At 47.1% G+C, this 26,869-nt stretch overlaps 1 protein-coding gene across 4 annotated transcripts in view; it reads right to left on the reverse strand.

The window, feature by feature from the left end:
- LOC138510333 (transducin-like enhancer protein 4) overlaps positions 1–26,869 on the reverse strand; it is a 507,737-nt gene that overhangs the window by 44,332 nt on the left and 436,536 nt on the right. For all 4 annotated transcript variants that reach the window (XR_011280364.1, XR_011280365.1, XM_069625899.1 and 1 more), the window contains 2 exons: positions 16,227–16,374; positions 14,799–14,949 (listed from right to left, as the gene is read on the reverse strand). Coding sequence is in view for 2 of the 4 variants with exons in the window: in XM_069625899.1 (XP_069482000.1) it covers positions 14,799–14,949; positions 16,227–16,374 (299 nt within the window). In the remaining 2 variants the exon portion in view is untranslated. The remainder of the gene's footprint in view (positions 1–14,798; positions 14,950–16,226; positions 16,375–26,869) is intronic.

Here is a 26,869-nt window from a genome sequence, read left to right on the forward strand (position 1 = left end):
TGGCCTCTTGATGGGCGGGTAGAGCCTGGCGAGCCCCGTCAAATGTTTCCTGACAATCGGGTTGGAAGAGGAAAAAGTCTCCTCTTCTGAGTTTCTGTACGCCCCAATGGCTGCCAAGTAAGTGCGGCAAGTGTCCACATGTACGCCTGAATGGGCGAGGTGCGCCGAGAAGGAGAGCACGTCGTCCAAGGTACATGCAAGGGGTTGATACCCTTAGAGTCTGACCAGGTCCACTTGCTCTTATACTAGGCCTTGGTAGACTTGCTCCTGCTGCTCTGTATGATCTCTAGGTTAGCCTGGGAAAGGCTGAGGTGACCTAGCGTGACCTGTTCAGGAACCACGCTGTGAGGGCTAGTTTCTGTGGTGCAGTGTGGATGACCCTGCCCCCTACTGTGCCAGAAGATGTAATGGGTGGCATCTCCAAGAGGCTGAACAGCTCTGATAACAATGGCCTAACAGGCCACCACAGTGCTATTAGAATGACGCAGAGGTGGCAAGATTCCTTGATCTTGCATAGCACCCTGTGCATCAGTGGTGTTGGTGGGGAGGCGTATGCTGTCATTCCGTCCCATTGATCTGGAATGCGTCGCCTATGGAGCCCTGGCCCTGAACTTTCCAGGAAGCGAACAGTTGGCACTTCCTGTTGTCCCCAGAGGCAAAGAAGTCTACCTGGGGGTGGCCCCATTTGTATAAGATTTCCTGCAGTACTAGGTTGTTCAACTGCCACTCTTAGTTGTCTGCCTCCAGGTTGTATTCCCCCAGTAGGTGGACAGCCATGAGGTAGATGTTGCTCTCCAGTGCCCATTCCCACATGCTGACTGCAAGCCTGCACAGTAGGGGTGTTGGGGAGGGGGATCTGGTACCTCCCTGCTTGTTGACAGAGAACATGCTGGTCGAGTTGTCTGCCTGAATGAGGACGACAGTGCCCTCGATAACCGGAAGGAAGGCTCTGAGAGCCAGCCAGATCGCCTTAAGCTCCAGCAAATTGATGTGGTACTCCTGTTCCTGCTGAGTCCAGGTGCCGTGGACGCAGTGGTTGTCCAGGGTGGCCGCCCAACACTCGAGAGAGGAGTCCGTGGTGATGGTGACCTGTGGTGTAGGTTGCCAGAAAGGCTTGCCTCGTCGCAGGTCTTTGACAGGGTTCCCGTCGGGGTCCTGCATCTCGGTTACGCAGCTAGGTTGTCATTCCCTCCCGATAGCCCAGGCCAGGGTTTTACTAGGACAGACACCCTCCCTGTAGCTAGTCACGAGGATCGGATCTCCCAGGTATTTCTCCCCACGGACAGTAAGTTGTTGGTGTTCCTCCCTGTGGGACTGCATCTCGCTGCGAAGCTCGGGAGTATCCGCATGTCCCCATTTGTTCGCCCCAGCCCTAATCTTATCTTCCAATATCTTCATGGATACTCTAAGGGCTTGAAGAACCCCGGCTTCTTTAGAGATGCAACACCCCCTTAAATAGACCTCAAAGGCTTACCAAATTAACCCTTGATCAGGGACCGATTCGGCATTGGCCTGGAAAAAGGTCTAAATATCCTGTCCTATCTCGGACCGGAAAGCCAAGTCTTTCAGGACGGAGGCTCTAAAACTCCACCAAAGGGGAGCCGGAAGGGTTTGTAGGGGCAACGATGAGGGCCGGAACGGGTGAGTGGTCGGACAAGGGAGGGCCGGAACGGGTGAGTGGTCGGACAAGGCCCGAGGGAGGATAGAAGACTCTGTCGCTCTCCAAAGGACGTGGGAGGCCATTATGTAGTCGATCCTGGATGAGCTACCATGTACCCCCGAGATGAACGTGTATTCCCAGGCTTGTGTGACCACCATACGTTGTGCAGGTCATGATACTGGGAAATGGCGGACCATGCTTTAACTGCGATTGGGGGGGGGGGTGTTGTTTGGAGAGTTGTTGATCTATCTAAATCTAGCATGAGGGCGAGGTCGAAATCACCGGCCCAGATAAGCTTGTAGCCGGAAAACTTGTACATGTGTTTAGCACATTGGTGGAAGAACTCTGGGGAGTCTGTGTTGGGTGCGTATACATTTATGAGTAGGTGTTTAGTTCCATGCAGTTATCCAGCAAGTATTATGTACCTACCCTCGTCGTCCCTGATCTGTTTGTGCAGTCGATATTGTAAGGTTCCGTGTATATAGGAGTTTACCCCTCTAGAATGTGATGTGTAGGAAGAGTCGCACCTCTGAATGCCCCACCCTGCGAGTCTGGGAAGGGAGAACCCCTTGACGAGACGTGTTTCCTGTAGGCCTAATATATTATGTGATTTCTGCTGTAGTTTGTGATTAGACGTGCTTTCTTCGGGTTGGTGAACCCCTTTATATTCCATGACAAAGTCGAAAACTCCATAGCCCTCCTCCCCCCTTCAGTGTGCGTGGTCACAGCGCTTGGAGAGGCATAGAGATGGGGCCGTTATCAGGGTAATAGGAGCGTGTATCAAGTTGTTCATACTGGTTATGTGTATTGGCCTTTTATGAGTAGCTCGAGTCATCAGGGACCTTTCAGTTAACCTGGAAATCATTAACAGTAAACAAACTAATCAATAACTTGGCTTCCCCCCACCCCAAACCCACCCACCCACGCCACAAACCATAACCTACCAGCTCACCTATCCCTCCCCCATCCCCAACTTGACCCATTAACTTAGAAGAACGATCCTGCAGTGCCTGCAGGTATAGGTGCGCATTAGGAGGCCAATGCGCTCCTACAGGCCGCGGTCTAGAAGTGTTGCTCCTAGGACCACAGTGAGGAGGATTTTTAACAGTGTATCGGTACCTCGGCCGAAGCCTCTCGGGCTGCGGCCATCTTGATTAGCCACACAACAGCAGCTTAAGGGGCTCCATTGTTAATGCAAGTAATAATGGGGACAGAGGGCACCCCTGTTGTGTCCCGCGTCCCAGTCGAAAGGCTGTTGGCAATCTGCCACTGGTGCAGACCTTAGCCACATGGTTAGTATACAGAAGCCGCACACAACCAATAAAGTATTCACCTAAACCCATGTGTTGAAGGACCCCGTTAGGGAGGATTTTCATTTCTTTGCTAATTCCCTTTCACCTTAGAGACCCCCAGCTCTTTTGCTGGACTCTGGGCTTTTTAATTTTGACTCTTGAGTGTGTGGGACCTTTTTCTCACTCGCTCATGTGTTTTCCTGACTATGATAGGATATTTATAACACGCTTAGGTTATTTATAACGCACTTAATACCCAGAAATTAATAAGCGCAGACCTGGGGATCGAACCTCTGTTGCTCCGTGTCTTGCTTCCAAGGCGAGCATGTTGCCCCGGAGCTATCCTCCTGATGATTTTCTGTGTTCCTTACTGTTTTATGGAGTCTGGTAAACTCCATAGGCATCTGCATTTGCATTGCGACACACAGAACCTTTTGTGCGAAGTCCCTTGAACTTCTCTTAATGTTTAACTAAATTTTCTTGGGTGAACTACTGTTCCCAAGAATAGTAAGATGACCCCTATCTTACATACCTTTCCTTTATGGGTGCAGCACACATCACCCTATGTGGAGTGCTGGGGGTTACATAGTAACTCCTTTAACCCATTCCTCATGTAACATTTTGTTCCACTAACTCACTTAAATGGCTTGTGGCAGTGGTTTCTTATTGACTGCCTGGTGACATGTATTTGCAGGCTGATACCTCAGCTGCAGTGCTGCACCCAAGGGTGACCATTTTCACAAAATGACCCTGGTCTTCTTTTTTTCGCCATTTCTTGTTAGTTAGTCTGTTTGCCTCAGGTTGTTGTCCTTTGTGGGTTCTGCCTTTGGCGGACTTCAGAACTGAAGCCCGCCCAGGCTCAAGTGTGTCTGGAAAGGCAGATAGTGAGGGAGGGTCTCGAAACTTCCCTCTGCTTTGACTCTAGGTGTGCCTGAGTGAAACCGTTCCAATTGGCGAGCCTGGCTGTCCTTGAGGACAGCCACCCTGCAGTGTGATTGACAGCCAAGGGCTGTGAATGAATGGGAACTTGCATAAAAAGTGAGGTTTTTGGGACTAAGAGCAGAGACGACCACTATAGGACAACATCCGAAGCAGAAGATGAGAAAAGACGCCAGCAGCACCTTCCTGGAACGCAAAGTGCCCAGTGAAGCCCTGCAACTGTGCTGATCCCGTTTTGGAATCGATAGGGAAGACCTGTACGGGATGACTTCCTCCCCTAGGCTGGTGAGACCAACGAGCCTCAAGACAAACTATTTGGGTGCAACCCCCAACTTGCTGTGACTTTCCAAGGCTGCAGAAACCCAATACCCAGGGTACCATGACCACCTGTGAGTGCATTGTCTTCCAAAGTGCGAATCCAGCCAAAACTTCGTAGTCATCCAGAGGACCCTACAGAAGCAGGAAATCCGTGCCCAAAGTCCCCTCACCAGAGTCTAGGACCGAGGGATCAAGGAACTTCCAACGGGAGCGGTTTCTTATTTGGCACTAAGAAAAAGTCGCTAAAACCACAAGGAGCCGCTGAATCAATGGAAATCCCTTGCTGCCGAGTCCCTCTCTCGAGTGCTGCTGCACAAGCCCGCCAGACGTCCTTCCTTTTGTCAACACGACCAAGGACCAGGAACAAGGGTCTGCTGGCACTGCATCCAGAAGGCATCCAGCTGGAACAACTTGCGGTATATTATCCTTTTGCCATTTGGGGTGCTTCCTACATTTGGGAGTGCTATTTAACCCTACTCTGAGTTGACCTCAACTCACTTGCACCGGCCTTTCAGATTGTGCTTTCTTGAAGGTGACTCCTCTTGAATTGCTGTGATTTCTTTTTGAACACCAACTATTTAAGAACATTTTTCTAAGAAAAGGAGCATCAGAACTTTGACTTTGCCCATTGACTTTGGCTGTGCTGGCTCCCTAAAGACAAACTTCCAACCTAATGGCTTTGGCAGTGCTTATTAACTGAAGTAGAAGGAACAGGAGGACAGGCTACCCCACCCTTAAAAGCACAGGGGGTGCTTGGAAGACTACTCTAAGCTAGTAAATAGTTAAACTAACTGTAGATGATCAACAAAGTTTAATTAAGAAATAAACAACATATTAAAAAACAAGAGGACACGGGTACACTTGTCAAGCAATATCAACATATGTATGCTTAGAGCATCGCGAGTACCAAATACAATATTAGTGAATGTGCTGTAACAAATTCAAGGCACATTTTTACTGTCAACACATTGGTGTTTCTAGTTCGGATCTTGGTTTTGCAACCAATAGAGTCTTTGAGTGAAAATGACTTTCAGGGGCTCCGAACTTTCCTCAGGACAACAAAGAGTTGTTTCATACAGCGGACATGTAAACTGAATCTAAAATGTGAAAAAATGAGAATACATCAAAAAGTGTGATCATACCCCTACTGAAAAGGGCTAAGAGAGACAAAAGAGTAGGTCAGCACCTTGCCTATCAGTAAGTCATGGCGTCTAGGGAAAAGCATATTTTGGGGTCAGCTTTCACAAGTACAGTTGAATAGTCTGTAAGATTGAGAAGCTGCAAAGAATAGAGACAAGTGTTTTTGTTTAGGATAGGTAATAAGATGCTGAGTTTTGATGTGTTTGTAGCGAAACAGTTACTCTTACATCCCTTCCCCTTTCCTCCATACTGTATGGGCGTGGCTTCCAAGGGATGGGAGACGGAACCTATTTCACCAGAAAAACCTTCTTCGCCTTTAAATTTAGAGGCGCGCGTGGGCGCGGCCCAGGGAGCATGCGCTGTCCTGACTCCGTCCTCCGGCGCCATATCTCTGTCCCATTTTGCGCGTCGACAGAACGGGCCGAATTCACCAGCGCTCCTGGGGTTGGCTTCGGCCATGTAATTCCACGTGCGGATACTTTTGTCTTTTTTGTCTTCGCTATCATTCAGGTACTCGGTCCTCAGGCGTCACGCTCCTCCCTGGCGCATGTCGACTTCTACAGGGTTCAGCAGGTGTCCATCCTGCAATGGGCTCTTCCCAACTTCAGACCCCCATGCCTTCTGCCTACATTGCCTTAGCCCGGACCACGGTTGGCAATCATGTTCTGCGTGTGACTCACTGTTCTCGAAGGCTCTGAAGAACAGACTAGCCAGTTGGAGGGAGGTCTTCTAGAAGTCGCCTCCAGAGGATCTCAAGAACTTTGTGCAGCTTCGTCCTAGGTCCAAGGTAGGGCCGATATTTTCCAGCGCACCCCGCAAGGGAGACTCCTTCCCAGGGACTCTCCCACGCAGGAGGGACCGGCCAGGTCCTTCTACTGGCACGTGCACCGAGGCTGCTACAGCTACTGGCCTTCGGGTCGAGGGGTCCTCGGATCCTCCCGGACGCAGTGTCGAGGGACCGGATGGTTCTTGTATCGGGCTTACACCCAAGGGGCTCTGCCCTGTTACCGGCACGATGGCCGAGGGGCTATGCCCCAATACCAGCACTACGTCTGAGGGGGTGCCTATATGTAGCTCAACCAACGCCCGGGTCGAGAGTGTCACACCTACCGGTCCGAGACCCGAGGAGCAGGGTAGGCCCAGTGATCCACACGCTAGAGTCTTGGACCAGGCCGGACCCAGCGGGCTGGGCATCACGTCGCAGACACGTGGCAGGCAGCTCACCAAAATGGCCGCCATGCCAATTAGGAACACCCGTCCAATGCCATTCCAAGAATTCGGAGAAGAACGAGTGTCAAGGTGGGACTGGTCGCAACCAGGTACGTGGCCTACAGTCTACCCTTCATTTGCGCACGGCAGCTTTCCCATGCGTCCATACGGACTGGGTACACAGCGGCTACAGCAGTTCCCCGCTACCCCGTTGGTACCCCCTACCACCTCTTCGGCCAGTGAAGAAGTGATCTTCGACAAGTTCCTCGGCCTCATGAGGTCTCCGCAGATGGGGGCTATCATCAAGGACGCAGTTAGGCAAGTCCTTACCGTCATGCTAGAGGCACCACAGATGCCTTCATTGGGAGCCCAAGCCCCGGTGCAGCCGCCTCCTTCGGCTCCACAGCCAACTCCGCAACCTCTGCCGCCGCCTCCTCAGCGTCCGGCTGCGGTCTCTGTACCCCAGCCTCCGGCTCCATCTACCCCTCCTCCTCAAGATCCTCCGGATCCGCAGGACACGGACGAGGAGGAAGATCCGGACACGCCATCCTCAGCTAGGGCCTTCCATGAACGTCTTGCTGGCCTGGCGGAGTACCTGTGCCTCCCTCAGCGCGAGGTCAAACAACCGGCAGAGGGGGTTCTGGCTAAAGTCCTTACAAGACGCCCCTTTGCCCCTTTGCTAACACAGGGATTCCACTGCAAACCAATGTAGTCTCCCTGGCCAAGAAGGGTTGGCTCAAGTCCCACTCAGTCCAGCCGGTCAACCGACGCCTGGACACCAAGTACAGGCAGATGGAGGGGGATACACTTTTGCTCTCGTCCCCTCCTCTGCCACACTCCTCGGTGATCGCTACAGCATCACTATACTCCAAGCCTCAGTCGTCCTCAGCCTCCTCTGCGGCGCTGCTAGGCAAGGAGGAGAAGATCTTAGAGGCCTACGGCAAGAAGATCTACTCAACACCTCCTTGCACCTGCTTCAGGCCAACACAGATGCCATGCTGGCTGCCGCCAACCAACGGTTGTGACGGGAAATTGCAGACTTCCTCCCAGAACTCCTCCTCCCCCACATCCCAATGCCAATCTCGCTTTAAGGCGAGGCTAGCAGAGGCCAAGCTCGTGGCGCACAACCTCATGGAATCCACAGTAGCACATATCGATACCTTGGGCCGTGCCACCTGCATTGCCACGGACATGAGGAGCACGGCCTGGCTCCAGGCGACGAAATTCAACCCGGACGTCCAGGAGCGCATCCTAGATCTGCCGTTCGAGGGGGGGGGGGGGGCTCTTCCACTCCTCTACGGACGAAGAGCTGGACAAGAAGAAGAAGAAGAACAGCTCACAAACAGCCAAGTCCTTGTCCATTCTTACAAAGACCACGGCCAAATCTTACACCCAATCTCAACAGCGCTCAGAGAAGGGTCGTACATAGGGAAGGTTGGGCGGCTTCCAGGAACGCAGATTCAGGCAGCCGGACCACTCGCCGCCCCAGAGCCGGTGCAAACAAAAAGGAGGGGGGGGGAGAGAATAAGATCTTTTTCCAGTCCCCCTCCTCAGCCTCAGCAGGAAAGAAGGTATGATATGCCCCGTCGGGTCCACGTGTCTCCGGTGGGTGGCAGGCTTGCTCTCCACACACATTTCTGGCGCCAGAATTTCACAGACCCCTGGATCCTCTGTAGTATCCACGGTGTACAGTCTATCCACCTCAGCCTCTCCTCCCCTCCACTCCCACAGGTTGGGACAGCAACTCTTTTGGCGGAGATCCGGTCGCTCGTAGAGAGCCAGGCAGTGGAAGAAGTTCCAGCCTCCCAGTGAGGCGTTGGCTTCTACCCCAGGATTTTCACCATTCAGAAGAAGAAACAGGCAGGCCTGAGAGTTGTGCTGGACCTTTCCACCCACAACCTCCCCTTACCCCTGCAAAAATTCAAGATGCTTACGCCAGCTTTTATAGCAGAGGCTTTGGACAAGGGAGACTGGATGTGCTTGAAGGTACACACTATGCTTGAAGGTACACAGACCAACGCATAAACCTTATTTGGAACACCTAACAGTAGTTCTAGGGAAGTCAAACCTTTTCATACACATTCAGTACAGGTCACATCTATTCTTCGGGAGTAAAAACCAATGGTTACTTTCAGATTAAATTCAGTAATGCAAGGGTAGCAGACCCTACCAGTTGTACCGTGACGCTCAGCAACAAATCACAGTCAGTAAACTGGACAGTATACATTTTGTGAATAGTGGAACACTTATTCTAGGTACAGTAAAAACCTGTAACTACTTTTGTGATAACACAGTTATACTAGGTGTGAAAAACCTAAGGATGTAATATTCAATTACAGGTGCTTTTGAGATCAATCAAACACAGATTGAGATAAGCAGTAACTCTTGTAACTTATTTTAGGATGGCACACAGTTAACTTAAGGCCAGTAAAACCCATATACTATCAGCAACTTGGGGCAGGTATAAACCTAAGACTCTTTTTTTGTCTGTCTAAAATAGACCAGAGAAAGCAAACCCCAAAGTTACACTTTACAAATGACTAAAAGTTATTCTAAGTAGGTAAAACCTAATGCAGACTTATTCTGGATAGGCTAACAGTAAGTCAGGGAAGCAAGACCAAGTTGGGGGACACTCATAATATTATCTTAACAGGAATAATACAGTGAAACCAACAGCATTCCTTTTTGGAAGAGGCACAACCAAATCACAGGTGATTACATCTACTTTCCGTTAGAATGGCAAAACAGTTTCTAAGGAAAGAAATATGTTACATATACTTTTCAGAATAGTGCAACACACATTCAAGGTAATTAAGAACTTTTGTAACTGTTCACTTTCAGAGTTACAGTTACCAACCAACTCTTTTACAAGTAAGTAACATTTAAACACGTATTCTCTTTTGTAAGCAAAAGGCCCAATCATTTAAAAGTATTTCCCTTATTCTTGGAGCATGAGTGTTCTCAGTGGCATAAGAGGAGGGTCATTAGGGTCTAGTGTCCAACAGGCAGCGTCAGGATAGGTTCTTAAGTAGCAAAAGTCAGAGGTCCTCAGGAAGACTGTTCAAACAGGTGCGCATTTTACTTTAGAATTAGTTGAGGGACCAGGGGATTCACTGAAGACAACCTAGGAGGATTCCAGCAGTGGGACTAGGTGAACTGGACGAGAGGCCTCCTAATCATAGAAAACACCCCACAACTACACAAGAATCACAAGAGACTTAAGGTAAGTAAATACCCAATCCAGCACAGTACCTCAGCACAGAAGATTTTGCAGCAGGACGACTTCAGGATCTTCAGCCAAAAACCCAGTCGGTGAAGTCCTTGTTATGGTGACTGAAAACAGGACCTTGGAAGGGACTTTGCAGAAGGGATCACAGATAGGGGCACAGAATAAGACAGAATATCGCTGGTCAGCTTTTCATCATTACAAAAGGTCCAGTACTCTGATGAGGGGACTTTCCAGACTTGATTTGTGTCTCTTGAGATAGACCAGGATGCCCACGAAATTTCAGCGAGATTCGGAAGGCCGTGCACCGCACAATGGCTCGAGGTGCCAGGGTATTGAGGTATTGCAGCCCCACAAGGTCGCAGCACGGCATGGTATGGCACAAAATGCAGGTCTTCTTGAGTCTAGTCATCGTTTTTCGGGAGTCCCTGAGGGCGATTGGAAGGAAGGGCTACAGCAGGCTCCAGTTAGACAGCAGGCTCTCCGGTCGCTGGAAATCGTCTCTGCCGGTTTTCCTTCATCCTCCTCTTTGGTTTTGGTTCCAGTGGTCGTCTTGTCTTCAGCTTCCAGGTCCAGGGTATTTAACAGGAACTACAGAACAACCTCTGCATTCTCTCCCTGCATTTTACAACAAGGGGCGGTTTGGTTGTCCAATCAGGACAGCCAGCCCCCCACTGGGATTTGCCCCTATTCAGGCAAGGAAGAAGATAAAAGGGCTGTGGAGTTTTGGACTCCACCCTCGCTTCCTGCCTTCAAAGACAGATTGGAGCCCGGGTGGTGAGTTCAGGGGACTCCCGCCGAATAGAAAAAAATAAAGGAATTTCCCACCCTGGATGTCAGGGGAAGGAAGAAGGAAGGACAAGAAACACTAAAATGGTGAACAAACAAGACGGGGGCCTTTACTGCAGTTGTGAAGACAGCCTGCGCTAAAGGTGCACCGAATTAGTAAAAGTTATCACTGCCACCAGCTATTAAAAGGTAAGCTTGTCCCTGTAACAGAATTGTTACAGTTTTAGTGTGAAAGGGGATACATTGTATCTCTGCAACACTCCACATAAGGTGGGATGTGCTGGTTTTATCAAATAAAATGTAAGAGGGATCCAAAGATCATTTCTACCCTTGGGAATCGTAGTTCTCTCAAGTTTAGGCAGAGAAAGTTAAAAAGGGAGAACAACAGGCACTTATTGCCAAAAAGTTGTTAAAGAGGATAACTTTAAAAAAACACTATGGAGAGTGTCAGGTGCATCGACCCACGTTCAAGTTATTATGCTGCAACATTTGGTGCTGTGGGCTTAGAAAATCCAAGATGGCTGAAAAACCCACATTTGCGCCAGAATCCAGGAAAGCCGTGCAGTTTTTGCGCACACCAAAATGGTTGCCTGACCTGCTACCCACCAGTGCGAGCGTGATGGGCAAGAAGCGCCATTAGCGAAATCAGTGCAAAGGAATATGGTGCTTTTCAAAATCTGTTTTAATTAATGTCAAAAATCGCTAAAATCATGGACACAAAACCAGCGGACAAAAAATCCAACTTCTGGTTGGGTGTTCTACATTACTCTACTGCAGAATCTACATTACTACAATGTTAGTAAGGATCATATGCCATCAAGTAAAATCCCCTTTTTGAAATGTATTAATTCAAGACAGCTCCCAAAAATGGGTGCAGTACCGGTGCTTGAACCTAACCGGCGTTAGCGGTCTAAACTCTTGACAGGAGAACTGTATTTCAGGAGCTGAAAAGGAACCTGAGTTAGCTGGAAACTTCAAAGCCTTGCTGGTTAATGAGAATTCTTAACACCTACTGTTCCTGGGCCCTATACTAGAAGGCAGTCTGATTTAATTAAAAGTTCAAGCGGCCTCTGTCCATGGGAAACATTCACACCTGCCCTTACCAGCAACAGCACAGGAGATCACATGGTCGTGTTAACCAGATGCAGAGTGGCACCCTGGTCTGCTGACCTCAGTCAACACAATAGACTCTTTCTACTGAATAGGATATGCTGATTTGAGGTGTAATTGTCAACAGTTGCTCTGGGGGAAGGCAAGACATTTGATCTCTGAGTCAAGCCAAGTTCCCGGGGGCAAACAAATGGGTGTACTGAATTGAGAGCAAATGTATGTTTTATTAAATTGCTTATAAAATATTGTATTAAGCTGACAGAAATGTACAATTTGGGGATTCTTAATATGAGAAATTGACCCACAATTTGAGACTAAGCTCAACGTTGTGGGATGTTCTGAGGCTAAACCCCGGGATTTATCAATATTGCAGACACAGGGTTTATGCTAGAAAAATGAAAACTTACTGTAATATGCGTAGAGAGGGGGTGTACCTCCGTGCAAGATTTGATGAAAAACCAACATGGCAAAACCCACTAAAAGCGCAAAATGTTGTCGTTTCTGAACCCAAGCTCTTAGAAAGATCAGGCTTGAACAGAGACCTGTCTTAATTCATCTGTGATGTGTACATGTATTATGAACCACGTGTGTATCTGGGAAACCTGTTTGTTATGAAAATTCATTTTCTAAGTGAAACCAAAGGGGCGTTTCTTCAATAGATTGTAAAATGGTAGCATCACTGACTCACAACTCAGTTCCCCAGTCAGGCGACAGAGAATCCTCTAGCCTATCAGGATCCTCAGAGGGTTGGGCATAGAAAGGTAGCCTTCCCACCCATTTTCAAAAGACATAAAAAGAGCCACTGAGACCCAGGTAGACATTCACTTTTCACTTTCTTGCGAAGCACTTTGACGGACGACATCCAAATTCAGGCACTATCCAGAGACCAGAACTTAGAAAACCAGACTCCAGAACTTTGAAGCAGAAGGCCTACTGCAAGCTAAAAGTATTCTCAGCTGGCCTTACAATTTTGCAAACTGATTTACCCCAGACTTCCAAGGGGCACATCAGAATAAAACAGCCGGGCTGTGCTTTTTGATTCTAGCCAAGAACTTTTGCCAGAACCAGACCCAGAGAGCAGTGCTGTATCCAGAACCGCAGACCAGACTGCTGTGCAGTGCCAAGAACTTTTGCCAGAACCAGAGATCCAGGCCAGCAGAGCAGAGAGAACCGCAGCTAAACCTGTTGACCAGATCTGTGACAAAGCCCATTCCTTCCAAAATTAGGAGCGAGTATCCAGCCAGAGCTGTGCAGAACCAATCTCTTAGTTTACAATAATCTAATTCAAACCATTTCCACCTATTTAGAACTGCAAAGAAATTGTGTGTCCACTCTGTGATTTGAAAGCTCTGAAAGTGTCATTTGTCATTTGAATCTTACTTTATTTCTGAGAATCTACCTCCACTAAATTGTCCGTATCTTTTGAACCGCACGTCCTAGGAGCAAGATTTAACTTTCATTTTAAGCTAAGAATCTAAGCCTTCCAACAAGCCCGAAACTACTCCTTATAGTTTTTCCGTAATTGCGCTCGACGCACTCAGAAAAAGTGCCGCGAATTGCAATTTGACTCAAACTTCTTCACCTGTCAAAAATAGCTGTCTTTTGCTTCCATTGCTGAAATTCGTTTTCAACCTGATAATCCCTCATGAATCATTGCTAGTGTTGACCTGAACTAATTCAAAGTAGCTGTCACCCACCCTGAATCTCCAATAGGGAATTAAAATCATTTTTAGCATATTTTCACTTCATTGCAAATCACATTAAAAGTATTTCTGCATGTTTTAAAAGCATACCGGTTGCTCTAAGCTTTATATTGCATACGGGGGAGTGAATTGCCACAAGGGGAAAAGTGATTATATTATCTCTTGTTGAAACCATATCAGTTTATCCCTGTGCTGCATTCTTTTCCATCATTGCATTTCCTTGAAACCATAAAGTATTCTCAGCTACCTTATCCGTTCTATACCAACTCCTAAGTGATTTAAAAAAGTGTGCTAGTGTAATATTATTCATTGTTGATCACTGTCATATTCATAAGTGTGCTATCAAATATTAATTTATTCATAGAAGCGTGATATATATATATATATATATATATATATATGGTTTAATTTTTCAAATAAATCTTTGAATTTGCAAAACAAACCTACTTCTTGGCTCAATGAGGTCAGGGGGATTCAAAGAGAGGGGCGTTATACAAGGGTTTATCATCCAGATCTATGAACTTGTCATACAAATATATAAATAAGGGCGTCCCTTGGGCATCCCAGACTAGGCATTGACTTAGTTGGAGTGCTGAATTGAAGTCACTTAACAAGAGTCTAACAAATGACACCCATACAAACAGTAAACATTTCTGAGAGTGTGGAAAAAGGTTCCAACTCAGAGGTACAAGGAAACATAATCTACCAGTAAATTAAAAGGTTCTGGGTTGACATAGGTCAGGAAGATTTACCATTTCTATGAAAATCTTACCCAACAGTAACTAATATCCAATATTCAGCACCAAGAGACATTCAGGAGGACATGTGCATTACCAATGTACATATGTTTTTACTATGCACCTAAAGGCAACGTAGTTTGCGTTTTGTCACGCTGTACAAATATTTCAAATCAAGCTTACGACCATGAGAAGAAGTGGCTGGTCAGTTTACCTAGCAAGCTACTGTGTCCAAAGGTCCTCAAAGACCGATGAAAGTATTCTCTGGAAGACGTCCATTTGCCTTTCTGACAGTGGCACAGTAAAAACTAACTGTCAGCAGATAACCACTGCCAATGGCAGCCAATGACCCAGCCACTTTATTGAGTAAGCAAGTCAGACCAGGAAGGTTCTATAATTATCAGAGCATGCCAGTTTTATCCTGTTCACACTTTGCAATTTTGTATAAACTACTGAAATAAGAGACTGTTGGCAGAGTTTGGGATGTCCCTAGAAAATGACCACCAGAGTAGCTTGTATCCAGAAGTGAACTGTTTTTCCAAATTTGGCTCCAGAAGTCTGTCGGGCAAGTCACCACCACTAAGCATTAGGTGGAAAAAAGCACCAATTCAATATCCACGTCAGCACGTTAAACAACATTAATACAAATACAAAATGAAACACTTCACTGCTTACCACAATGAGCAAACTTGAGGGACAGCACACAGCTCTCATGAAGGTGTAACTGGTATTTGTCCGGTTTTGTAACATGCAACACCTCAACATTACTGTTCTCCATCCCTACAGCCAGCCATTCACCAGTTGGACAATATCCAAGTGAGAAGATCTAGAATTTAAAGACACATTTATTGTCATTAAACATAAGCTATTAAAACATAACTTTCTAAATACTTACTATGTTGTCTCAGTTGACAAACGCACATGTATGTTAAGGGAACGGACAGTTTAGAGGCAGAGGAGATTTACGTATATTTGCAAAATAAATGCAAATTAAGTAAAAACACCAAGAGTCCCTCAAAAGAGCAATGTATGTTATAATCTGCTGAAAACCAGTTTTAGCAGCTGAAGACTATGGAGTATCATCCCACGTACTTCGAAAAGGTCACGAGATGAGGTTTTATAATCTAAACCCACAACACAGATGTATCGAACCAAAGTTGTCAGATTTATCTCTTGGGCATAAATTACAGTAAGGCAATTAACATTTTCTATGTGCAGTTGGGTTTGTGTGGTCACTACCCACAAAAGGGTGATAGAGCAATCCTATCAAAGGCTGACTTTGAAAGACATTGCAACACCATGCTTGTAAAGTCCTTTTTTCAATTGTGTAACATTATCAGTCTGCTGACTCAGCATAAGTTCTTCTAAACGCAAAAACACATCCGCGGATTACAATGCAAATCGGAACATTTTAAGCAGCATGTATAAAACAAACTAAGCAGCTAATGGCAGTGTACGGTCCACCACAAGGTCAAAGCAAGTCCAAAGGCCCACAAACATCAGAGGGGCGGAGGAATTCCTCCACCATAATCTCAGGAGAATCTCATACTTTAGCCTGTAAAGGTTCTTCATTGGAGCTAATGGACTTGAATACCTGCTGTGAAGATTGTACAGATTAGTATCAAGCTTCACTGTGTACGATATTTTCTTTACAGTTTTAGGGATTGCTGTAGGCCATACAGTGCTTTCATGTGTGTCCAGTATTACTATGTCTGGATCCTTAACAGTTATGCATACTTGAAAGTAGGCAGTTCAGCGTTTGTAAAACCTGTGAAAGGTCACAGGTGAGTAGAATGAGGACGTTTATATGAGCATTGAGAAGCAAAACCTGACTGTATAAGTGGGGCATCCACACATTTTCTCCTACAAAGATTGAATTTGTTTGTAGTAGCATAACAGCTGACTAGCCGGGCTTCGCACTCAAGAACTGTCTATGCACAAACACCACATGAAATAAAAAGGCAAGGAACATGTTCTGATCAGCAGATCCCAGGGGACCAGTTCAGTTTATCAAAACCATAGTCCTTAAAACACTGGTTGTGCTGTAACATTTGAAAGACTGATTCACAGTGAAAGATATGACCAGCCCACAGAACGCAATACCTGTGAGGTGAAGTCATGCTGCTGTAACTGCCGCCCTTCCCGCAGGTCCCAGGATCTGACTGTATTGTCCAAACCTCCTGTCCACAGTTTGGTGCCATCATTAGAAATGTCTATACAGCTGGCACCGTCCGTGTGTCCTTGGAATTGCCTAAATAAAAGAAAACATAAGAACATAAGTAATCAAGTGAACATCGTTTGTAAAGATAGCATTTTATAAACACTAAATGAGCTCCATATATAAAACCAACATATACACACACTTTATACAGTTGTTTTGCTGACTATTAAACTGATTTAAACAAGTGGTAGAAGAAAAAAGCATACTATGTAGAACATTATTTTGCACATATCTCAGCTAGAGAAAAAGCAAACCGGTTTAAAACAATTACAACAGCGTTTAAAAGTGCCATCTGGAAAGACAAGCAAGTAAAGGTGTCACAGAAAATCAGTGCTTAGCTGTTCTACGTCTACATTTAGGAATGCCATGAATGCCAAAGTAAGGCCAGCATGTGTTTTGCTGCAAAAGGCTTTTTCAAGGCTAAAGTACCACTAGTATGGTTCTTGTTAACATAAAGAAACACAGCAATTTGCTTATTAAAGTAACTGGGATTGGCTTTCAAATTTCTATTGTGTTGTCCAGGGTTTTTTCTCCATTATTGTTGGTCCAATGCTAGATTTATTATGCTAGATCCAAACTTTAAATATGCATTTGATCCGAAGTTATTTCTGTCGGTTGTCCAATACTGTTAGTCATTCAATAGTTAGTCCTAATGGTGTTCATAAGAGTTTGGTATATCTCTTTAGTTTTCCAACAGTACTCCACTGTTTCCATAATTGGCAATGTTACTCCATTTTGAGTTTCACTATGCCCTGAAAAGAGACTGTAGATGTGAGGCAAAGTTTGTGTGCAGTAGCCTTTGGGACAACTACACACAACTAGGAATACAGGTGTAAGCAAAACCAACCTTTGGTATAAGTCCGTACTACACAGTTTTGTGGTAGCGCTGTTGAGCAGCCAGGCTCATCTCAAGAGGGAATGTGAGCTGTAAGGGTGTTACACAGATGTCTATAATTACAAGTATTCAAATAGACTCTTATACTCAAGGTTTCTTGGTAAAACACTTATTAATTTATTTCACAATCATTTATAAAACATTCACTGGAAGGAGGCAATCTATATCACACAAAAATATACTAAGTACTTAACAAGATCAAGTTCTCAGATATCTAAAATACTTTGAAGGAGGAGCAAAATGGCATTCAGAGCATTTGAAGTAGGAGGTACACAAGGCATAAATTAATAAAACAAATATTACAGTTACTCGAAAACAGTTCAAATAGTTTTGAGTTCACCCGAGGAGTTGATTCAATGCAATAGGTTAGGCCAAAGTCAAAGGGCTAAAGTCTTGCATAGGATAAAGCAGTTCTGGAAGTTAAACGCAAAAGTCTTTGCCAAAGTTCTCAGAAGTAGTTTGTAAAAGAAAGATTCATATGTTGGATCCCAAGATGACTAGGCATGCAAGTTACCAAAGTTTCACGTACTTTTGCAGTGAGATGTAAGTTCTCTCGGTCGGGTTTTCACAATACTTTACAACAAAGAAAAAGATGCAGCTGAAGACGTCTGTTCCTTGCAGTTCCTGCAGATCTCTTCTGTTCCTGATCCTCTGTCGTGGGGACCAGAGGAAGGACGTCGGGGGAATCCTACACTGCACTGGGACTGGTCAAAAAAGCTGGCAAAGGCAAATCTTTCGATTCCGGTAGCTGTAATCAAGCACACAAACTGGTGTCCTTCTCCCTGGCTATTCGGTTTCCTGCAGCACTCTGAGGAAAATACAACCAGCTCCGAGAATGGTATGCAGGTGGCTTACGAGTTGATTGTTCCTACCAACTAAAAGGGAGAAGTCGTCCTTGAGGGGCTTCTCTGTCGAGATGAACTTGGCGATTCGGACCTGCAGCAAGGCTTCACCGGGCAAACCAACAGTCCAGGAATTCCAGCAGCTGTCCTCGTCCAGCTCGTCTTCGGTTCTTTGGTTACAGTGGTCGACTCTGCCTTCCAAGCCACGAGACTCGCCTTTTAAACAGTTTTCTCCCATTCATTCCAGCCTAGATGCCACTCACCCAGCAGGGTGGCTGTCCTTGCCGGACAGTCAGCCAGCCAATCACACAACAAAGGTGGACCCTTGGATAAAGGATGACGGCATATTCATTTATCTTTCTTTATCAATATAGACAAATAATTCATTTCATGTCTTTTCAATTGTTGCTGGGTTGACCTAGGGGCTTCCCTTCTAACTTTCTCTGGCTAACCTTGGAGAACTACAGTTCCCAAAGGTTGAAATGATGTTTGGCTCCCTTTTACATGTTATTTGGTGAAACCAGCACACACCACCTTATGTGGAGTGCTGGGGAGACAATGCATCTCCTTTCATACTAAAACTAACAATTTTGTTAGAGGGACAAACTTACCTTTAATGGCTGGTGGCAGCGATACCTTTTATTAATTCGGTTCACCTTTACTGCAGGCTGTTTGCACAGCCCCGGTAAAGGCACCCATGGGGGCTCATTTTACCAAAATTACCTCAGTCTTTTTTTTCACCATTTTAGTGTTCGTTGTCCTGTCTTGTCTTGTTCCTTCCCCTGACATCCAGCGCAGGAAATTCCTTTGTGTGAATTTCATCTACGGCGGGAGTCCTTTGGACTCCATGCCCAGGCTCCAGAGTGTCTGTGAAGGCAGGAAGTGAGGGAGGAGTCATAAACTCTGCAGCCCTTTGTCTTCCAGCCTGGGTGTGAGATTCCAGTTCAAACTGGAAGGCTGGCTGTCCTGGAAGGATTGCCATCCCCTGACGTTTGAATGTTGCAAGGCTTTTTGATTGGCTGAGTTCCAGCACAAAAGTCCGAACCTGGAAGCTGAAGAGGTAGTCGACCACTGGAAACAAAAACAAAGAGGAAAGACAAAGAATTTGTGCCTGAAACGATTTCAAGCGACCAGAGAACCTGCTGTGCAACTGGGGCCGGCTGTAGCCATTCCTTTCAATTGAACTAGGTTCTCTGAAAACGATGACCCCAACCCAGAATCTGTTGAGACCCACTAGACTCAAGAAGACCTGCATTTTGAGCCAGTCCCACGCCGGGCTGCGACCTTGTGGGGCTGCAATACCCCAATACCCTGGGACACCCGAGCCATCGCGCGTTGCACAGTCTTCCGAAATCCGAATCTCACCGAAACTTCTTGGGCATCCTGCTGGATCTCCAGAGACACAAACCAAGTCCGAAAAGTCCCCTCACCAGAGTGCTGGACCTTTGTAATGACAAGAAACTGACCAGTGATGTCTTCTTCTGTGCTCCTGAAAAGGCGCCAAAGCCGCATCCAGCTGCGAGGATAACCTAGCGTCTTCCCTGCAAAAGACCTTCCAGTGTCCTGTCTTCTTACTGAAGGAATTCAACAACCAAGTTTTTGGCTGCAGATCCTGAAGTCCTCCTGCTGCACAATCTTCTTTTGTGCCAAGGTACTGTGCTGGCTTGTGCATTTACTTATCTCAAGTCTCTTGTGATTCCTGTGTAGTTTTGAGGCGTTTTCTGTGATTGGGAGTCCTCTCGTCCAGTGCATCCAGGCCCTTGCTGGAATCCTCGTAGTGCCTCTTCTGTGAAACCTCTGGACCCTCAACTAACTCTAAAGTAAAGTACTTACTTGTTCTAACAGTCTTCCTGAAGACCTCTGACTTTTGCTACTTAAGAACATATCCTGACACTGCCTGTTGGGCACTAGACCATAGTGACCCCCCTTCTGCCACTGAAAACACTCATGCTTCAAGAATAAGGGAAAGCCTTTTAAAGGATTGGGCCTTTAGCCTAGAAAAGAGAATAAGTGTTTAAATGTGACTTGACATACTTACAAAAGAAGTTGGTTGGTAACTAATTTTGAGAGTGAACAGTAAAGTTTTTTCTTAGCTTGAATGTGTGTGCTGCACCATTCTGAAAAGTATATATAAAGGTTAAGTTACTCACCTGTGATTTGGTTGTGCGTCATCCCAAAAATAATGCTGTTGGTTTCACTTCACTATTCCTGTTAGGATAAATGTATGAGGTCCCCAACTGGGTCTTGCTTCTCCTGACTTGCTGTTAGCCTGTGCAGAATAAGTCTGCATGAGGTTTTACCTACTGTTAGGGAGAATTTTCATTTGCTTTTGCTGAACTTTAGGACTTTTTAATTTTAACCCTGGAGTGAGTGGGACCTTCTTCTCACTCTCTTGTGTTTTGACCTGATTTGGATTATGTGTTTCCTTTGTTTTTGGAGTCTGACAAACTCCATAAGCATCTACTTTGTACATGGTGACACAACTCCTTTAGTGCAAAGTCACAGACAAATCCTTTAGATTTCTCATAAGGTTTAAATACCTTTCCTTGTGTGAACTACTGTCCCCAAGAATAGTAAAGTGTAATTGACTTGCCTTTTCTCTTTGTAGGTCCAGCACAGACCATTTTATGTGGAATGCTGGGGGGGGGGTGTTACCTAGTAGCCCCTTATCCTACCTACTCATGTAACATTTTTTATGTTACCCTCACTACTTTAAATGGCTGATGGCAGTGGTTTAATTTTCCTACCATTGTGCTTTTCTACCGCAGGCTGAATCCTCAGCTGCAGTATAGCACCCATGGGTAACAATTTTGTCAAAATGGTCCTGGTCTTTTTTCACCATTTTCTGTTTGCGAGGTCATTCTTGGGTTTTACTCTGTGGGCCAAGCCAGGTTTAAGCCCTTTGTTCATTTAGCCTTTGGTGGGCATCAGTACTAAACCCGCCTCTGGCTCCAGTGTGTCTGGAAGGGCAGGAAGTGAGTAAGGTTCCCAAACCTCCCCTGTCCTTTGTCTCTAGGAATGCCAAAATGCACCCAGTCCCGATTGGCTGGCTGTCCAGGACAGCCACCCTGCTGTTTGAGTGACAGACTAGGCTGTGCATGAAAGAACAAGTTACTTACCTGTAACTGTTGTTCTCCAGCATGGGTTTAGCATGGATTCACATGCTCATGAATATTCCCCATCATCAGGCTTGGAATCCTCAGTAAAGAATAAATCAGTTTCAGTTTCACTTCTGAAATGTCTTTCTCCTAACAACCAATCACTGGCCTCTGGGTCATACTGCCCCCAGCCAATGACTGCCCTCTACCTAAGCCCCTCCTCAGGCAGCCATCTTTCTATTTGGTAGCACGTAACGTGGCAGTAGGACCAAGAGAAGAGCTGCAGAGGGGTAGGCGGGAGGGTTCGCATGTGAATCCATGACAGACCCATGCTGGAGAACAACAGTTACAGGTAAGTAACTTGTTCCTTCTCCAGCATGGGGTCTGGCATGGATTCACATGCTCATGATTAAAGAATACATAGCGGTACACACATGCACAACCACGGGAGGTGGCAAGGCTCAACATTAAGCATCTCAAAATGAATCATCTCTTACCTCCTCACCAGGCTCACCTTCAAGCGAACAGGTTGCAGAGCACTGCTTGGCCAACTCTGGACTACTCCCTGGAATCCCGGTCGACGCAGTAGAATCTCGTGAAGGTGTACGTTGACCATCACGTAGCAGCCTTGCAGATGTCCAGCAGAGGCACACCAGACAGGAACGTCGCAGTTGCAGCGATCGCTCTGGTTGAATGGGCTCTCGATGGCCAGGCAACGGTCAGTTTGCCAACCAATGACAATGGGTGATGCAGCCGGAGAGCCATCTGGAAATGGAAGCCTAGGAGAGGGCCTTCCCTTGGTTCACAGGGCCACAGTTCAGGAACAGTTGTGACGTCTTCATAAGAGGGGCGTTTACAAGAGGGGCTGGATCTCTCCCACTCGTCGTGCGGAGGTGATGGCCACAAGAAACACTGTTTTCCACGATAAGAATTTCAGCGATGCCAAATGCATAGGCTCGAACAGTGGACTCATGAGCCTAGTCAGCACCACATTGAGCTCCCACGCCTGGGCCGGAGCCTTCACCAGCGGGATGAATGGAAAGTCCTTTGATGAACTCCTTGACCAAGCAGTGTGACCACAATGACAACCATCCCGGAGTTCTGGTGTAGTGGGAGATAGCCGCCAGATGAACCTTGATGGAAGCATGCGCCAGCCCTGCTTTGGCAAGCGACAGCAAATACGGCAGCACCTGTGGAGCCGTAATCTGTAGTGGGTCTATCTTCTGTGCACGGCACCACACTGCGAACCTCTTCCACTTATGACCGTAGCAATTCAGTGTAGACGCCCTGGCCTTAGCAAGCACCTCCTTGCAGTCCGCCGAGATATCGTATCCTCCAAATTCTAGCACTGCAGGAGTCAGGCGTGCAAGTTCAGCGACCCTGGGTCGTGAATCAGGATCGCGCCTCCTTCTCTGGTGAGAAGATCTGCGACCACCAGAAGCTTGAATGGAGGGGACGCTGACATGTCCAGAAGGTCCGGGTACCATATCTGTGTCGCCACACCGGTGCGATGAGGGTAATCCTGCACCGGGAATGTCTGAGTTGATTGACTAGTCGCAGAAGCAAAGGCAATGGCGGGAACGCATACAGAAACAGGCCGTCCCAGGGGAATGAGAATGTGATCCCCTTGCCCCCCGGCTGGTTAAATCTGCTGGCGAACCTCCGGCACTTGGTGTTTGTTGCCATCGCAAACAGATCGATGTGGGAATTTCCCCTTCATCAGAACAGAATATCCACTTAGTCCTGCCGAAGCTCCCACTCGTGGCAAGAGCGTAGCTCCTTGCGGAGGGAATCAGCAATGGTGTTCTTCACTCCTGCCAGATGAAACGGGACGATAAACATCCCGTGGGCAACGGCCCAGTGCCATTGTTCCTGCTTGAGGGCCCAAAACACTGCCCGTAGCTGCAGTACGATGATATGCAACGACTTCTCTGGTAGCCACAGGCCTCTTGCGTGGAGACTTCCAGAGTGCGCGCCCCATCCCTCCAGGGAGGCGTCCGTCGTGACCGTCTCCTGATGAGGTGGGGTCTGGAAGTCTGCGCCCGCTGACAGATGCGTGCAGACTCCCCACCACCATATCGCTCAACGGAAATTCTCGTTGAGAGATCTTGTCCTTGAAGCTTCCCGATACCTGAATCCAACGGGCATCTAGAGACTCTTGCAGGGGCTGCATCCGCAGCCTGCACAGCCGAATGAGGTTTATGCATGACGACCTCATGCCGAGGAGGTACTTGATGGACCTCACCCATGCGATCTTCAGGGTCAAAAGCCGTTGTACCTTGCCCAGGATGGCTGCTATCCTTTCCTCCGACGGAGGTGCCAGGCACTACACTGTGTTGAGCCGCGACCCCAGAAACAGCGCTTGCGATAGCACTAAGCAGAACTTCACATAGTTCACAGAGAACCCTAGCTCCATGAGCAGCTGGACGGTCTTCATCGTGTGTTCGACAGCGATCTCACTCGATTTCGCTCGAATGAGCCAGTCGTCCAGGTAGGGGTATACGTGCACCCCTTGTAGACGCAGCCGAGCCACCCCCCAGAGCCAGGCACTTGGTGAAAACCCTTGGCGCCGACTTCAATCTGAAGAAGAGGGCCTTGGACTGGTAATGCTGGCCTTGAAGCACGAAGCGCAGAAACTTGCGGTGCCCCTTGTGAATGGGGATGTGAAAATAGGCATCCTCCAAGTCCAGCGACAATAGAAAATCTCCTTCTTCCACCTGTCCTAGCATGTACTGAAGGGTGACCATCCAAAACTTCTGGGATTTGATGTACTTGTTCAGATGGCAGAGGTCTAGGATGGGCCTCCAACCGCCAGTCTTCTTGACAAGGAAGTACCGAGAGTAAACTCTGGAGCCCCTTTAGAACAAGCTCTATCATGCCCTTCTTCAGCATGACCCGCACCTCCAGTAGAAGCCGAGGGATGTGGTTACCCTGCCTGGCCACAGGTGGTATGTGAGGACACTTTCATTGGAATTCCAGGGTGTGTCCGTGGGCCAGAGCATTCAGCACCCAACTGTCGGTGAAGATGGACTTCCACACGCTGACGAAGTTCGCCAGCCGGCCTCACACTGCAGGTGGGGGCCCTGACGTCACGGCCGGTTCAATCTTGCTTCGCCGCGGGGGCGCTGCCTTGGGGACCTCCTTTGGACTTGCTGCGGCTCCTGTAGGCCTCCTGGACCGAAGAACGGGACGGTTGATGATAGGACGATGCGCTTCCGCCAAAGCTATTGAAGGAACCTTGGGATTTACCTCCGGAAGTCCGAAAGGACGGACGTCATTGTTGAAGCGTGGCCAAGGTACGAGCCGTCTCGGTATCCGCCTTGATGGCCTGAAGGGACTCGTCCACAGTCTTTCCGAACAAATTATCCCTGTTGAGGGGAATGTCCAATACCCTCGACTGCACCTCCTGGCAAATGTCTGTTGCCCATTTGGCGGAATCCTGTGTTGGCAAATATCCGTGGCCACTGTAATGACATGGTCCGATGCCACCTTGCTTTCCTGCAGGATCTCCAACACTTCCGCTCTCTCGTCATCGGGAAGGAAATCTAGGAGGGGAGCTATCTTAAACCAGAGCTTCCGGTCGTAGCGTGCCACGATGGCGAGGGCGTTGGCTGCCTTGATGGTAGTCGCTGCCGAAGTGATGGCTGCCTTGATGGTAGTCACTGCTGAAGTGATGACCTGTCATCTCATGGCGTCTAGCTTCTTCCCGTCGCCGTCCGGGGCGGTGGAGGTGGGGGGGGAATCGGGAGTCGTCGATGCGGATGAGCCAGAAGATTTCTTCCTCGCCGCCACCGAGACCACCGAATCCGGGGAAGGCTGGGACCTCAAGCACTTCGGTGGAGAGTTCCGGCACCCTGTACTTCTTTTCGTACCGGTCCCTCTTCGCCAGGGCAGAGGATGGGTTCTTCATAAGAGACAGTCCCTCGCCCCAGATGTTGTCCAACAGAGGGATTTACAGCACGGTATTCCTCTTCACCTCGCGGTGTTGATACAGGAAACCCTCCTTCTTTTCCCCTGGAGTCAGTTAAAAGAGGCCCTCACGATCATGGCATGGAACGAGCCTATCTCGTCGTGTCTGGGTCCGTATCATCCCTAGGCCGACATCTAGTGGAAGTTGCAGAGTATTGCACATTAAGTTTTCAAACTTCGTAAAGGGACGTCGACAGGGCGTGACTAATATTATCTTAGTGTGACATAACCTGTACTCTGGCAGAAAAAGGACAGGGGCTGTGGAAAACTCCTCCCCACTTCCTGCCTGCCCAGACACTCCGGAGACTAGGCAGGGACACCCAAGGGTTCCCGCCAAAGACAAAGACACAGACACACACCCACCCACCCCAAACCCCCACAGAATGGTAGAAGAAGGGCTAACAAAGGACAACCATGCTAGTAATGACGAAAAAATAAGGGAGGCCCCAAGTTGGTACTTGGTATTGTGCACTACCAACAAAAATGACAATAGTTGGTAGAACACATCTACTGACACCAGCCATAATTAGGAGATTTTCTATGTGAATACAAAGTCGCAGGCACAGAGATAAGGGGGATACTAGGTATCCTTTTGGCACTCCACCTAAGGTGGTGTGTGCCAATCTCTTAGGCTATAATGTTTACGAGAGAACTGTAGTTACTTGAGGATATAGAAAAAGAATCTTAAAGGTGGACCCCAAGGGTCCCCAGCAACACTGCCCGTAAGGAGCTGCATGCTACAATAGAAAAATACAGATGACTTTAAGAGCTATGGCGCAGACAGACTCCATAGTACAGGTAGAATACAAAGAATAGAGTTCCAAAAGACAGAGCCCACAAGCATGAATGAGTGGAAAAAAAGCTCCACTCATTCAGGAATATTAGTTAAGAATTAGTGTAGTCTAACTGATGTGGCACTATACAAGACTTCTCTTGGTATTAGGTAACCCACCTTTTAATATAGGACTGTACTACACAAGTTAAGAAGTTAGTAGTGCGACTTAGCAGCCAGGCTTATCTTAAGAGGGGTAATGTGAGCTGTAGAGCTATGCAATGAAACCCGTAAATACAAGTATCCAATTAAACACATGCCCACAAACGTTTATTTATTTATTTTTACATGTATATAGCGCACATGCAGCCCAAAGGCATCACAGCGCTGTTACTTGTGGCAGGCTTAGTTACAAAGATATTTGAAGCATTCTTTAAAATGCAGTAATTAGCTTTAAAATGAATCCCAAGTTAAGATTCAATTCAAAAAGTGAACAAAGCAGGTGAGTAATTCATTCATATGTTACAGTTGTTCCAGCACCCAGAGGTGACGTCATTTGAAGTATAGCATTTATATACCATCACCTTTGCAATATTGAGTTTTTCAAGGAAGGAAATGTTAGGTTTAGAACACAACAGACTGATAGGTTATAAGAACAGTGAATATTCTCCCAAAGGGATGAAGGCAGTCTATTATCCCAGCATTAATGTTTTCAACATTTAACATCTGTGAGGGAATAAGCACTGCCAAAGCCAATAGGTTCAGAAGGAAGCCTTTAGGGAGCCTGGACAGCCAATGACAATTGATAAAGGCAAAGTTCTGATGCTCTTCTTCTTAGAAATATGTTCTTAAATAGTGAGTGTTCAAAAGAGAAATCACAGCAACTTAGTCACCTTTAGAAAGCACAAGCTGTAAGGCCAATGCAGGTATGTTGAGGTCAACTTAGTGT

Source organism: Ambystoma mexicanum, chromosome 6p (assembly GCF_040938575.1).
Source record: "Ambystoma mexicanum isolate Mex_15411 chromosome 6p, UKY_AmexF1_1, whole genome shotgun sequence".
NCBI lineage: Eukaryota > Metazoa > Chordata > Amphibia > Caudata > Ambystomatidae > Ambystoma > Ambystoma mexicanum.